This window comes from Chroicocephalus ridibundus, chromosome 22, assembly GCF_963924245.1.
Source record: "Chroicocephalus ridibundus chromosome 22, bChrRid1.1, whole genome shotgun sequence".
NCBI lineage: Eukaryota > Metazoa > Chordata > Aves > Charadriiformes > Laridae > Chroicocephalus > Chroicocephalus ridibundus.
In genome coordinates this window covers 3,948,019-3,962,987 of record NC_086305.1, presented here as the reverse complement: position 1 = coordinate 3,962,987, position 14,969 = coordinate 3,948,019, and the positions used below count along the sequence as shown (strand labels likewise).

The 14,969-nt window shown below is 52.3% G+C and overlaps 1 protein-coding gene across 2 annotated transcripts; it reads right to left on the bottom strand.

The window, feature by feature from the left end:
• Positions 1 to 202: 202 nt before the first annotated feature.
• Positions 203 to 14,935, bottom strand: TMEM259 (transmembrane protein 259). Of its 2 annotated transcripts, none has more exons than XM_063357829.1 (11): positions 14,174 to 14,935; positions 11,710 to 11,976; positions 11,272 to 11,386; positions 8,941 to 9,051; positions 7,491 to 7,613; positions 7,034 to 7,134; positions 5,317 to 5,374; positions 4,935 to 5,018; positions 4,263 to 4,395; positions 3,755 to 3,854; positions 203 to 2,870 (listed from the first exon to the last, which is right to left on the bottom strand). In XM_063357829.1, the coding sequence occupies exons 1-11, from the start codon at positions 14,405 to 14,407 to the stop codon at positions 2,022 to 2,024; spliced, it is 2,175 nt and encodes a 724-aa protein (XP_063213899.1). In that variant the 5' UTR covers positions 14,408 to 14,935; the 3' UTR covers positions 203 to 2,021. The 2 variants fall into 2 exon arrangements, with proteins under 2 accessions (XP_063213899.1, XP_063213898.1); XM_063357828.1 differs by having other exon boundaries at positions 204 to 2,870; positions 11,218 to 11,386.
• Between the last annotated feature and the right edge of the window lie 34 nt (positions 14,936 to 14,969).

Genomic DNA, 14,969 nt, shown 5'->3' with positions numbered 1-14,969 from the left:
CGTGCTGCACCCGCACCCCCCGGCTCCTCACACCTCAACCTCCAGCAGGAGAACCCAGCACAAACGGCTAGCAGGACACCAGAGCAGCACCACAGCAGCTGTTAGATATAATATTTATTATTATATACAAACACATTTTGTACATTAATTAAATAGAATGAACTCTACTCTTCATTCATCAAATCATTTGGTTTGTTTCCCCCCCTCAGCTTCCCCTCCCACCCACCTGCTCCTCTTAAAAGCCTACGATTATTCCTTGCTCTCGGGCTCTGGCACATCCATGCCGGAGGCAGGAGCCGCCGAGGCCCCTTCCCAGGAAGGCTGGCTGCAGGAGGCGGCGACACGCTGGGCACGAGCGGGCTCCCCCACTCCCCACGGCAACACCCAGGGCTCCTTGAGAGAAAAAGCAAAGAAAAAGAAAAGGATGGGAGGGCGCCTGGGTGGGAAAGGCAGAGAAAGTGAAGCCGGGGTTGCGAGTCCCCGCGGTGCTGGCAGGGAAACCCTTTCCTGGCGGAAGACGCGGAAACGCACGCAAGAGCCCTCCACAGGAGATGGACTCCGCAGGCGCTGCCCAGCTGTGGGGAGACAAGGCTGAATCGGGGACATTTCCCCAGCCACCCGCTCCCCTCAGAGAGCGGAGTCCCCCAGGCGTCACCTCCCAGCGCTGCCCTTCCACCACGCTCCTCCCCGAGCTCCTCTCAGCCCTACAGACACGACACGCTCCTGCATCGCTCTGCTCTACCTACAAACCCAAACCCTCCTCCCAGCCATGGCCTCGCGTGGCTCCAGCCCATCTTCGGGGGCAGCCGGTCCCCGTGCCAGCCCCCCAGCTCAGCCCCGGGGTACCCGCTCAGCCGTCTGCGGTGCAGGGGGGGGTCGGGCACGGCCAGCTTCACCTCTGCTGCCAGGGAAGGGAGGGAAAATAAGCTGAAATGTCTTGGCTTTAGTGTTTTGGTTCTTTGCTAAACCACCTCATGCAACAGTTCAGCCAGTGAAAAGCCGATCTCCCGTCTGGGATGGATGGGGCTGATCTTAAATGCAAACGTGTCCCCTTTGAGGGACAAGGCACTGAAAAGCAAACTACATCACCCCCAGCAGCAGGTGCCGAAAGCAGGGCTGTACAGAGACAGAGCTGCTGTCCTCATCCCAAATGTCGCTGCAGACACCCACGCCACAGACCGGTTCCCAGCAGATATTGAGACCCTTCGCCTGCGCCAGGGGCTCCCGCTTACGCTGGGCACATACATCTAAGAGAGGCTGAATTCCCAAAGCCCTGGGAGAGGTCACCAGCAGCAGAAGGGACCGCACTTCTCCAGGGCTGACCAGCACAAGAGTCAACCCCAGCCCAACGCACCTCTCCTGGGATGGAAGCTTTTACCCCCAAACCCACTGACTGAGGGAAGTTCAAGGACAGAAATAAACGGGGCTGAACTGCAGCTTCTGCTTTGGTTATTGCCCAGCTTTGCCCTGGCGTGAGCAGATCTAGTGTTTGGGGAAGGTCTTAAGCTCCTCTTCCCCTGAAGAAGGAAAGCTGACCAGGTCTCTCCTCTGTGGCTCTCCCAGGGATGTCTGAAAACGCTCTCCCTGTTCATACGCAGCTGCGATTCTAACCAAAAAGCCACCACACACACACACGCAGGGTCTGTCACAAAGCAGCTCACACTTGTTGAACAGCACCTGGACTGCAAACGCGACCGCAGGGGGCGAAGCTGGGGGCAAGGAAAAGCTGTGGCACCGAGCCGGCCGCAGGGCTGGAGGCAGGTAGCCCGCTCGCCTGCAGCCGTGGCACGAGGGCCCTGAGCCGCGCAGGCTGCGGGAGCCAAGGCCTCGTCCCTCCGTCCCCGCAGCCTCTCATACACGTGCTTTTCCCAGGGGAGTTCACTGCAGCCCCTTTTCTCTGTCCCAGCTGCTCTGCCTCCGCTAAGAGGAATTCATGGGTTAAGGATGATGGTGAAGTGAGAAATAGTAACAAACGAAATCCAAATGCCCCCCTGGCAGTCCAGAATTACAGTAACAGGGACTCAAGACAGGCTCCGCAAGTCTGGCTCCGAGCACGGTTTGGAGCTCGACGTACTATCCGCTGGTGCTGGGCACGGGCTGCTTTGCCCCCGGTCCCCGAGAGCGCGACCCAAGCGTCTGTCCTGATCAGTGTCCTCTGCAGCGGCTGGAGGGGTCTCTGCCACGCTGCTATTTGCAACGCAGTTCTTGCCGCTAGGCTTTGCTTGGCTGTCTGCGCCCTCGACAGCCTCAGTCTGCGCAGGAAGGGAAGGGCTGGGGACGGAGGCCCCCTCCTCCTGCAGCGGGACGAGGGGCGCAGCCGGTGCCGCCTCTGCGGCAGGGGGAACATCTGCTGCAGCCACCACAGATGTTGAAGTGACTTCAATGGTGATGGAGCCCATGGCCGTCTCCGGGTGGTCGCTGCTGACCCTGATGCGGGCAACCAAACCGGAGGCGGCGGCGGCATCCTGAGGGTTCCCGTTGGCCATGGCTTCGTGCACCACGTTTGGCTCCAGGAGGGTAGTGCTCAGGTCAGAGAGAAACGAGGCTTCTGTGACGATGGCGGCTGTCTCGGCCACCCAGTTCAGATCGCTGCCCACAGAAGCCGCTGTGGCAGCGGCGATGACGCTGGTGGCCTCGCTGGGAGTCAGGGCAGCCGGGCCACTGCTCTCCCCGGAGGGCCCGGCGGGCAGGTGGGGCCGGCGGCTCCCCACATCCACGGGGGCAGCTGTAGTGTTGTTGTTGAGGTTGTCTTGGAGCGTGGTCTGCGTCCCCTGGCCCACCTGCTGGTTCTGCAGCAGCATCTCCTGGATCCTGATCTGCTGGAGGATGGCTGGCAGCTCATAGTGATGGAAGAAGTAAATCATCGAATGCTAGAGAAGGCAAAGGGAAAGGAGTCACTCCCTGGGCCTGGGCCACGAGCCCAGACATACCTTAGAAAACTATGCTTTCCTCTCGCTGTAAAGACAGGGACCAGAGAATTCGGCTGCTCTGATAGCCAAGAGGTTATCTGAAATTTTGGACAGATTTATCCCTTCCGCTACGATTCCTGCAAGCTGCTGTCAGAGCTTTTACAGTTTCTCTCTGAATACAGGCAATGGAGTACAACCTCTCTTCCCTTCTAAGGGCTGAGAACAAGAAGCGTAAAGGCATTTCTCTGGCCCACCCTCAGGTCCCTGTCTCCACCCTGCAGAGAGAAAGGGGGCCGGGCAACAGCCAGAGACACACAGAAGCCTTGCTTGAACCAGGATACTGGATACATCACTTTGGAGCTGGTCTTGCCAGCGAATCACTGCACAGGCCTTCACTCCTCAGCCTCTGCACGGGAGATCCTCAGTGGGGTTTCTTCCAGAAAGACAGGACAGAAATCCTTCCCTAACACCTTCAACTCACTTGACATCAGCCTATTGTCAGCCACGTGGCTGCATTTGAGCCAGCGACCAAAAGTCCTGCTGTTCAATAGCCTCCTCCTGCTGTTCCATTTCCAAACCAGGGACTATTTCACCCTCTTCTATAAATAAAGATTGCTACTCAAAACTCTGCTTCACAAGAAGTTTGATAGAGCCCCAAATGCAGTTATTTCCTTCACTTTGCTCCCAACCTGCTGTGCTCTTAAAATCAGCCAGGTAGCAATTCAAATCGCAGGCAGGCAGATGCCTCTCAGGCGTGTGGAGTGACCAGGACTGAACTGACGGGATGGCACCTGCCGCCACGCGGCCGGTTGTGCTAATGTGCAGCGCAAGTGGCAGCGACTCACCTGGATGAAAAGCCAGGAGGTGACGAGAGCCAGGCTGCTGTACTGCCCGTTGAATCGATAGTGGTAAGCATAGAAGGCAAAGTGGTACAGATAGAAGAACCTGGACAGAAAGGCAGTAAATATCAGGATATGGCAATTGACAGGACAAACGTGAGCTGCGTTCTAGTCCTAACTCCGTTCTGAGCTGGGGCACTGGGCACAGGGTGGTGCAGACTGCCATTAACAGCTAATTAGAATTGCCTCACTACAAACAGGTCTTCAACAGAGAAACACAAAGGGCAGGGAAAGGACTGAGGTGACTCTTGACATCCAGGCACAAACCCGAAGTGGAAGCAATTGCACTTTGGATGCTGTGACATGCAGGGCAGCTCCCAGGGAGACACATGGAAGCTGTCGAGCCGAAGCCCTCCTGCCTGGGAGGGCTGGGAAGGATCCGAAGCAGCCTCCCACCAGAGAACGGGACTGGCAGCGAGGACGCGCAGTACGGGCATGAGGTCCCAGCTCTTACCTGAGCCAATGCCTCTTGCTCGTATTGGTGTGGCAACAGATGGCATCGTATTGGTCAGCCAGCCAGACGATCAGGATGATGTAAAACGCAGTTGTGGTGTCATTGAAGAATTCAGACATAATGGCCTCCATACCTACGGGACAGAGGGTGTCCGAGATCAGCACGCTGCAGCGCAACACCCCCCAGTGCGGCAAAGCGCTTCCCCCAAAGGGGCACGTGAAGGAATCCTCTGTCATGTCCTCAGCTGGGGCCGTATGACTGCACAGCAAAGAACCACAGCAGGATAAATTAGCTCTGTTTAACGAGGATAAGGCCAGTCAGCAGCGAAACATGTTTGCAGTCGCTACACAGGCCAGAGCATCAGCTGGCTCCAGACGGCGCAGATTTCGGGGGTTTTGTTGTTGGTTGTTTTTTTAAATTCAAATTGTGCTAATGCAACGTGGTCACAGGAAGTGCGAATCTGAAATGAACTAAAGGGACAGACAAAGCTTCAGTTGATGTGATTTCCAAATGAACTGCTTTTCCAGGGGACCCAGAAGGACAATGCAGCTCACTGTGCCATCAAAATCCAGAGCCTTCCGCCTTGTGACGAGCGGACACGCTAACCACCTGCCGTGGCAGGTCAGAACAGGGAATGACACTTTCCTATTTTCTAGCAGGTAACGTCCTTACCTACTAGAGCCAGAATGACAGTGAGGAGGGGAGCTGCAGGGAACGCAATTGTCATGTTCATTTCCAGCATCTGTAACAGGTCAACTGCAAGAAGGAAAACACACTGTAACACGAAGTGGATGTGGGGCCACGAAACCCTCCCACCCCCGCATCACTCGCCATTCAGAGCACTGCAGCGTGCTGTGAAGCCCGCCGTCCCGGATACTTGTCGAGAGACACAACAGCTCTCTCGAGCATGGTGACAGGGGGATATGGGGGATATACTCCCTGTGCAGCTACATGCAGGACCCCTCTAAATGACAGTCAAGACTATCTACACGATACGCTGTGCTGGAGTAGGCAGAGTGTCCAGTACACCCTAAATCCCTTAGAAAATCCTTACCAATGAAGACAAAGATCTGATGGTGCGAGTATCGCAACAGCATCGAAACGGACAGAGTCTGAAACAGAAGAACAGAAGCCAGCGTTAGAGCTGCACAGGTCCACAGAGTCGCTTTCAGAATCACGGAGGCCTGGACAGACAAGCTCGGACTCGCAATGCTGCACAGCGTGCTGCGCATATCCCACATTCGTTAGTTTGAGCTCTGCAGACCGATTTCCCAAAGAGTAATTAGGACTTCACAAACAGCAATTAATCTTTGTATTACTGCAGTGAAATAGACAGTAAGTAATTTGTTTGTAAAGAGACCGATTCTGAGTATTTGAGCAGGGGCCAAACCAAACAGCAGCAGCAGAGCTGGAACTAGGGTTTCTTCCCATCCTACATCTGTGCTCCTCCCAGCAGCTCATAATGCCGCTCCGACAACAGCCACCTGCGCTCGTTTCCTCCTCTCTCACTGGCCACAGTATTATTGTGCATCAGTGGACGGGCAGACACAAAGGGAGACAGTCACCCAAGACTACGAACGCGGGCTTAGTTATCACTTGGGATCTCGTCTAACGCTTATCTGTAATCACCTCGTCTCACACATAATCACAGGAGACCTGGCTCTATCTTGATCACTCCTGGCAATTAGTTAGACCTGTTCTGAAAAATTTCAGAGGACAAAATTCCGCACTTCGTGCCCTGGTAACCTGAGTGTTTAACTACGTTTACAGACTCCCGAACCTGAGTCGCTGGCTGGTTTGAGGTAAAACAGAACCAACTTTCTGTTCAGTAATTTTATTTCTTAGCTAGGCCTCTTCTAACTCTCTGGAATAAACAGCATGTTGTGTCTAAAACGGTTCACTCAGAGTGATAAGACCAACGTTTACAGCTTGTGCCAAGGAATGGCACGCAGAGAGGCTCTTGCTTATACTTATTGCTATAACAACCAAGGTCAGCTAATTTCGTTATTTGCCCCATTGGAGGGTGGGACATGGAAAAGCGCAGAGAGGTCCCACCTGCAGGGAGGAGCGGACAGGAGAGGTGACCCAAAAATGACCAACAGGGGTACTCCATCCCATCTGCCCCATGCTCAGTATAAAAGCTGAGGGATCAAAGGGTCAATGCTCTTCCTTCAGTGGCTGATGTCCAAGGAGGACCCTGTCTGTTCGTCTGCCTTTGAACCCAATTTGTGAGTTCCTGACTCCATCTGTGGAATCCAGTTCCCACCCGTCGCTGAGTCCACCCTGGGACTTCCCCAGTGCCTGCCAGTGACATCATCCTGGGAGCTTAGTACGGTTTTGTATATACTGTATCTATTGCATCATTTTCCTTTTTTATTTCATTATTAATATTCCATTAAAGTAGTTTAGTTTCTTCTAAACTCATAAATCTCTTTATCTCTCCTCCTCCTCCCCATGTACAAGAGGCTGGGGGGGGGCATCTGTCGCCGGCCGTTGGCCAATTTAGCCAAAACCTCGACAATCGCCCTTTTGATAACAAAGCCATGATGTCATTCCATTTCAGCTCCTCTGTTTGTTTCTCTGTTAGGACTTTAAGAACAGACATTAAAAAAAAAAACAAAAAACAAAAAACCAAACCAGAACAGAACCTCATACTCTATCAGTTTAGCTTTAAAAGCAGATGAGAGCTCAGGCCTGTGCTGTTACATCAAACATATGCTGACCAGCACCGCGCTCAGAGTCCAGGCAACGTCCAGTTCCTGTCAACTTACAAATATGACCATGATGACAAAGGCTGCCAGATACGAAGTCCTGGCCATCCACATGCTGACAAAGCGATAGTGCTCCCCAGACACCACATTGCGAAGGAAACCTGGAGGAAAAAAACAAACACAAACACACAAGCTCAGCGTGATTAACCCACAAACTAAGAACAAACTTCCACTGCCTTCTAAAGGAATAGGATTTAAAGCAAGTCTGTGGCAACAGCTCCTCGCAGCAGCACTCTGATTGTTACGCAGTGCAATAAGGCAGTAGGAAATCACGTTTGCAGACACTTCTCCCCTCCTGCTTCTTTCATTTTGTCCTTGACAATAACATCTCTACGTAACACAAGGAACTGTTCCCTGCATAGAGATTAATCAATAGTCAGAAGATGATATTCATGCATCCACAGAAAAGCATCAACTGCTCTGCTCAGCTGCTGAAAGCGATTCCTCCAAGCTTTACCTTTGTTTTCTTCATTTTCAGCTAAAGCTTTGACACTTGACATGAGGATGTCATCATAACCCAGAAACTCGTCCAGCAACAGGCGGCTGAACCTGTCCCCGAAGCACTGATCCCTGGTAGGATCTACAGAGAAGACAAAAAAAACCCAAAACATTCAGATTGTGGCTTAAGGTATGAACAGAGGCGGCAAGGCAAGCACACAGTCCTCTCATCACTCAAAGGACACAATTGAGAGCAGACCCGCGTCTGTGCTCAGACCTTTAGCAATATAACTAAATTGGGCAGGACTGGGAGGGAAAACGTCACACCCCGACAAATCTAGCCATGCTGTCAAAATGCTAATGTCAATCAGGCCGTAAGAATTACATCAGGGCTGTCATACTCTCTGTTGGCACAGACATAAAGGGAATTTGCCTTGGACTACCTCCCTAGGCTCACCCCAAGTAATGGCCCAGAGAAACGAGTTCTGGCAAGACTCAGAGGGCCAGGCCGAGACTTCTTAGCCATCAGTTGGGCTCAGCGTGACACTGCTGGGGCCCGCCACCCCCACCCACCCTCCTGCAGCGCAGGACACGCAAACGCCTCCCCACGGCTCTGAGCACTAACGAAGGCTGTTCAATCCCATCTCATGAGGCTGGTACAGCTTTCTACTGTACAAACACTGATCAGCTTGTAAAATTAACCCAAATCTAAGCAAAACGGGAAGCATGGACACAAATAATTTTTCAGTAAATTACTAGGATACTTAAGAAGGAATTTGTCTCACTGAATCGGAAAACCCAGGTCAGTAAATAGACATTTAACATGGAAACAGCCCATTATCTATATGGGATAACTGCTTAATACTCCAGCCCAGCTGCACTTCAGTTTGTTTAGGAGTAAGTAATGAAATCTAGTCTGACTGCTGCACTAACAGCTCGTTACAGATCAATTAAGTTCACAGGTATGAGAAGGCTTGATTCCTGACCCGGACAGGTTTTAATGCAGCAAATGCCAGGAGAAGAGGCCACTGTTCCAGGAAAACGGTCTGCAGGTGCTAAGAGGGGCACAGAAGTGCGCTGAGACAGTGCCAAGCAGATCTGCTCAGTATCGTCCCTGACACATGCACAATTGCTCTTGCCACTGGGCTCTAACATTGCGCTGCTGCTGCTGCTCCACGCTGAGCCCAGATCTTCAGTACCAAGAGGCCCTTTCTTCCTCAGTGAGAAAACTGCTGGACGTAACATTAGGGCTCACTGAAACAGGCTCCACCATTTCACACTACTCCTCTTGGAAAGGTATGACCTACTAAAGCAATAAAGCCTCCGTAGAGAAGCTCTCCTACGTGGAAAATGAGCGCCATCAACTGTTATAAATAGTTTCTACAAGACTAAAGAGGAAACAGCGCGTAGGTATCTCTGCAGAGCGCTCACCCACCCCTGCACCAGGGCGGGCTGGCTCCTTCACTCACCCAAAGTCACCACCATGACGGGGATGCTGAGGCGCTGGCGAGTGCTCTGGGACAGGCGCAGAAACCCGTACTCCAGCGAGTACTCCACAATGTACTCCTCCTGCGGCCACACTGCGGAGAGGGCAGGAGGCAAGCTCAGCAGCAGGCTTTGCAATCAATTACCAAGAACAAATAACACCTCTGGATTCCCTCCCTCCCTCCCACCACGTTCTGGAAAAGAGAATCAGTGGCAAACACAGGCTCCAGGCTTCCTTCAACCAATTTAAAACAAATCAATGCAAACTCTTTGAAATTGCAGCCCATTCCCTTGATGTTAGTCCTTAATGTGAAATGTCTGGGAAAGCATCAGGGCAGTGGTTCCAAGCGTGTCAAACACTGTCCAGAATCTGCCCACATTTTTGCCTTGTGAGCCCTAGACCACTTGCTGCTGTTCCGTTCGACTTCTGCTTTCTATATTGTTTAGGAAACTGCGAGAAAATACACTTTACACCCGCTGAACACCAAGTAAACACTCCACAGGGCAAAAGCACTACACTTCTCAGGAGACAGAGGTCACTGCTGCAATTACAAATCTCAAAACTAAAGGCAGGAGCAATTACAGCTCTCCAAAAAAAAATCTGGTGCCTGAAGTTTCCTTGATTTTTCTTTCTATTTTTTTTTTCTTTTTAAAGAAAGGTTCAAAATAGATGCTTTTTGCTACATTATCTCCGAAAGGACAAAACCTCCTGCTAAGTCGGAGACAAGCAATTTAATCCCTGATCTTTCAAACTGTCACAGCATGTCTCGGAAGAGGCAACGGGAGGCAGCTGTCAGGCATCTCACAGCACCACAGCACAGAATGTTAAAAGGATACAACAACTTAAAGAAAATGTACCTGCCTGACAGAAACGCCCACTTTACTTCCCCGCCTCTGATCCCACTTCTTGGGCAGCAAACACAGGCTGCTGTGTTTGTTTCATGTTTTGTTTCCATTATAAAACAGTTTTAAGATCAAATGGAAATAAAGTGTTTGAACATCAACAAAAAAATTACTTCCTTTGTAGCATAAAACATTTTTTTGCGGTAAAATATTCTGTCTAAACATCAAATTCGATGTACTTATAGCACAAGAAATGTGGAAAAACAATAAAAACAAAAAAAATATTCGGGACCCATTTGAAAAGATGATTTTTTTTTAACTACGTTGGGAAGCAGCACAATTCTCTCTCCCACCACGTTGCTGGATTGTTCCCAACCAGGCATTCAGCAAATGAAGGCGCAGCCCAGCAGCGCTCACAGCGCTGCACAATGCGACTCTCTTACAGAACTTGGGCAACTATTAATAAAGGTATTGCACCAAAAATATTTACTGCTCTCCAGTCTTACGCGACTTAATGATCTTAAATTCAGGACTAATGAGTTCTGGATCAACATCAAGCAAAACCACTGCAAGACCAAGGGAACAGCGCTACTGCAGTGTCCAGTCTCACAATCCTCCGCAGCGAGAACAGCCAGTACTTCTGAAGAGCAAAGAATTCCACTCTTTCCACGGATAAAAGCATAGGTGAAAAAGACAAATTAAATAAGAATCCGATCGCTCTGTTTCTATTTTAACATCAATATTTTTTAATAGATTTCCTCCCCTAACCACTAGGAAACAGAAGTTTTCCAACAGTGGAATTCCATTTTAAATAATACAAAGCCACTAAATCTCCCTCTAGAGTTTATGAGACATTAACAGCTTAAGTTGTGCTGGAACAAGGGGAGGGATAAAGCAGGATGATATCCTGAACGATGCAGAGCAGCAATGCCTCATCTCGCAATCCAATAAAACTTGCTCGGTGGCTTTCAGGATTAATTAGCTATTTCAAGTACTGGTGTTGACTCAGGGACCCAAAATATGGCCCAAACCCTGTTAATACGCAGAGGAATGTGCGCTGGCAGTGGGATCCCTGCAGATCTGAAGAGGATGGCGGACTGCTCAGAAGAGGGAGGTTCGCGTTCATCTGAGCTATCTGGTACTGATCACTGCAGAAACACGATGCCAGACCAAGAGGCTTTGGCAAATTTTATAGCCCAGATGAGCCCCGACTCCCAGCCTCCCTCCAGCCGAAGGACAGATATCGCTGTGGATCTGTTGTTAGTATTGACACAATTAACCACAGGGGAACGCATCAGGGAAGACAATTAAGGTTATTATGCACGTGCCCAGAGAAGCCAGAAGGAAGGAGACGTGCAGGGAAGATGCACGGGGCAGGGGAAGGAGAGAGCACAGATAGCAGCATAAGTTGTCTTTACCTGCTCTGGCTAGCATCTCAAACTCGGACACAGTCTCCCTCAGAGGCTGCATACCTTTAGTGGCTGCTTCACTAAACGAGAATTCCTGGCTTTCGTTGCGGGTCAGCGCCTCGGTGCTGCTCACCCGGGATGGCTTGAGGAACACCTTGGGCTCGATATCCAGCTCAAACTGTTGGAAAACCATGGCAGGGAAAGTTACATTAGCAGTCACTTCAGCTCCCATCTTCTGTGCTCTCTCTCTGCCCCCAGCAAAGGCCCCCACCACCAAAAGGAGGACAAGAGCCAACTTCTCAGGCTCTAATTTCTATCTTAAACCACCAGAGGCTAACATGGAGATTCAGGAAAGCCAAGGAACACGCTCTGTTTCCAGGTGACCGAGGGATCACAGAGGGACTGTGGCATACTTAAGATGACTGCACTAACAAACTGTTTCTCTCCGAACCGACAACCAAGTTCCCATCTTCCCTCCGTGCATAAGGAACGCGTCTTTACCTTGATAGAGCTGTTTTCAAACATATCCACAGTCATTTCCTCCTCTTCCTCCTCCTCTTCCTCAGCTGTGGATTCAACTACCATTCCTGGGAACTTCTCAACACCACAGAATTGCAGGAAGATGGGGGCTCGGCTTGAGTTGCGCTGTATTTCCACCCGCAAGATGCCATCGCGTGGCCATTTGTCTCGGACGTGCTCCAAGCAGTTAATGGGCGAGCGGGAGAAGGCGATGTGAATGTAAGCCAGGATGAAGAGCACAAAGAGAGCCTACACACAGCAAGAAACAAAGCAGAGACCCATCAGCCCAACCAACTTTGGCCTGTTTACAGACTCCCCAGTTTTAACCACCTCCTCTTTGCCCATAAAGGCACCGGATTAACTTAGACTAACGGATTTGCAAGTGGACAAGAGCTTTTATGCTTTCCAACCCCGGCGGGGGCAATTTCAGCGCTATGGTATCAGCAGGGGAACACAGCAGAGACAGCAGCAAGAACTATCTCCTCCTGTTCACAAGATCAGAGCTGCCACCGATACCTGTGCAGTACACACGTCCTGCTGAAAGCACAGGTCACACGCGCAGGCCCCAGCACCACATAAGGTCCTGCAAACCGACCAAACAGAGCACCAAGGCTCCAAGGCACATTGAAAGAAAGAGAAACACATCCGTGGCTTTCAACCATTCCCTCCTCAGCACTAAGTGTTTCCTGTCGAAGCCCGGAGAAGACCGCACGGCTTTACAAAGGCAGAAAGAAGCAAACCTCAACAACCCACCACAGGAGCAGGATGACACAAACCCATGGCAGACACGCCAGCTCCGCGCTCAGATCCACCATTCGCTGCTGCGAGGTATGGGCTCTGCCATGGCGGAGGTCGAGCTGGCCTGCTGGGGCTGGGCTCGCGGGGCACCACCACTCCCTTGCCCTGGCTCACTCCAAGGAACAGCAATAGAGTCACAGCAAAACAAAGCGGACTAACAAAATTCGCTCCCTACAGCGAAGATGGTAAATCTAGCACGATGTTACCCAATGCTGTCCAAAGTTCAAAGCTGAAAGCTCCGAGAAATGCTGGTACAGTTAAGTGGTACAGATGAGTTTCATACACTCGTCTTCCAACTGCATTAAGATGCTCATTCCTAATTAAACAAGCTGTCCTTGCTACATATCATTCTTGACCTATTTGCTATGAATAAACAGACTGGTAAACATCACATCTGCAGAGGAGCTGCATAGGAAGACGCTGGGGAAGGTAAATCAGAACACCTCCCTCCTCACAGGAGGAGCCACGATGAAGCCGGCAGAACCACGAGCAGTTTCAGGACTCTGAGGGCAGCAGCGCAGGACCACGCTCTCCGACTTCACCAGTACCCTGCGCACAGAGCCGAGGCTGGGCTGAAGTCTGGCTGACTCCTAACCCCGTGGGCGGGAGCAGGCTGCTCTCTGCAGACGCCCCGTGAATACTCTTACTTCCTCAGGAGTGCTTTGATGAAAAGCAAACAGCAGCAGGAACTGCTACCAGCCAGACCACTTGCTCTGTCTGACAGCCTCACCCTTAGCAACATCCCCCTTCCAGTCTCCCTCTCTGCCTGAATCCAGTTATACAATGGGGGGAAAAAAGAGAGAGATGTTAAAACCTCAAACATTTCTTGGGAGGGGAGAAAAATCTATATGTGCAGTATGAGGTATGTTGTCCCAAATGTTTTCTTGTGTTAAGTGGCTGAATTTTAGAAACTCAGAGCAGAAGTACGCTGTTGTCACTTGGCAAACTCCTCTCCTCGCTTCCCCATATCTGATTTCCCATACTGGCGCTGGCAAGAAGTGCCAGCATGTGCCCTGGAAGTTGCAGTGCAGGATCGAACCTATGGGCAGTTCATCCCATGGACACTGACAGGCCCTCTGTGGGCCTCCAACCCTTCACTCGCATCAACAATAAAGCAGGTGGGTTTTTACCCTGGTACACAGAGGTGTGACACTGCGCTCACAGCTGAGGGTGCTGACTGCTACAAAAAAATAGGGTTAAAATGGGTTTGTGCATTAATCGCTTCCGTAAAAGACAAGACTTAACGGAACTCCAACAATTGCGTATCTCACGTACACAATGTATCCTAAACGAGTGATTGCCTGGAAACAGAAAGAGAAATCTTTCACGCCCGCATCCCTGGACCTGACCCATGCCGGCCTGGCTGCTCATCAAGCTGGCTCGGTGATTTCCTTTTTATTTCCAGATCTGGTACCAGAGCTCTGGCAATGCGGGGACCACCACAGACCATTATGACAACTCATGTCCTTCTCACGGAAGAAAGGCCCACGGGAGCTCAGTGGACAGCTTGGGGCCGGTGGCACAAACACAGGCTGGGCCTTCTAGCAGAGCCAAGCTTTTTTGTGTTTATAAGGAAATTTATGCCCTAGTGCCTGACTGCAGGCTAGCAGGCGGAGAGTCCACTCCCCCCCATAAAGCTGCCCCTCACCTTGAGGAGGATGAAGAACTCGAAGACGCGGCGGAAGGAGGGTGGGAAGAGGCGAGCGTAGGTCACTGCCATCTTGAAGAAGAGCGCGTGGAAGAGGCGGTCGCGCACATTGATCAAGGGGTTCTGGTTGAGGTTGGGATTGCGGACGCCGCGGTTGTTGCCCCCGGCGGCCCCGCCGCCCCCGTTGTTGTGGGCCGGGTGGTGGTTGTTGGCGTTGGGCTGGTTCTCGGACATCCTGGCGCTGTGGCCGGCAGCCAAAGGGCACCGGCGGTGCTGACCTGGGCCGGAGGAGCCGTTCCTCCTCTGCTGAGCGGACTCGGGTCCGGGCGACCGCTCCGGAGGGGTGCGAGGGTTAAGTGCTGCCTCTGAGGGCCCGGGAAGAAGCCCCGCACCGGGGGCTGCTCGGTGGCGGGGGCCACGCAGGCACTACCCCCGGCCCGCTCTCCTTAGGAGAGGCCTCCCCGGACCCGGCCCGGCGTCCTGCACGCAGACGCGTCCCGAGCGGTGGGCCGGTCAGGCCTGGCGGGGCCCGGGCCAGGCGTCGGGGCTCAGCGGGCCGCTGCCTCGGCGGGGCCCGGGAGCGGCGCGGCCCGAGCAGGCCCAGCGGGGATGCGGCTCCAGGGCCGGCCCCGCGGCCATGGAGAGGAGAGAGTCCGTCACCGGGCCCGGAGCGCAGCGGGCGGCACGGCTGTCCTGGCACGGAGCGGAGCGGCCCGGTCCCGTCCCCTCAGCGTCCCGCCGCCATCTTCCTCCGCCGGCACCGACGGCAGCGGCAACGCGCCTGCGCGAGCGCCGC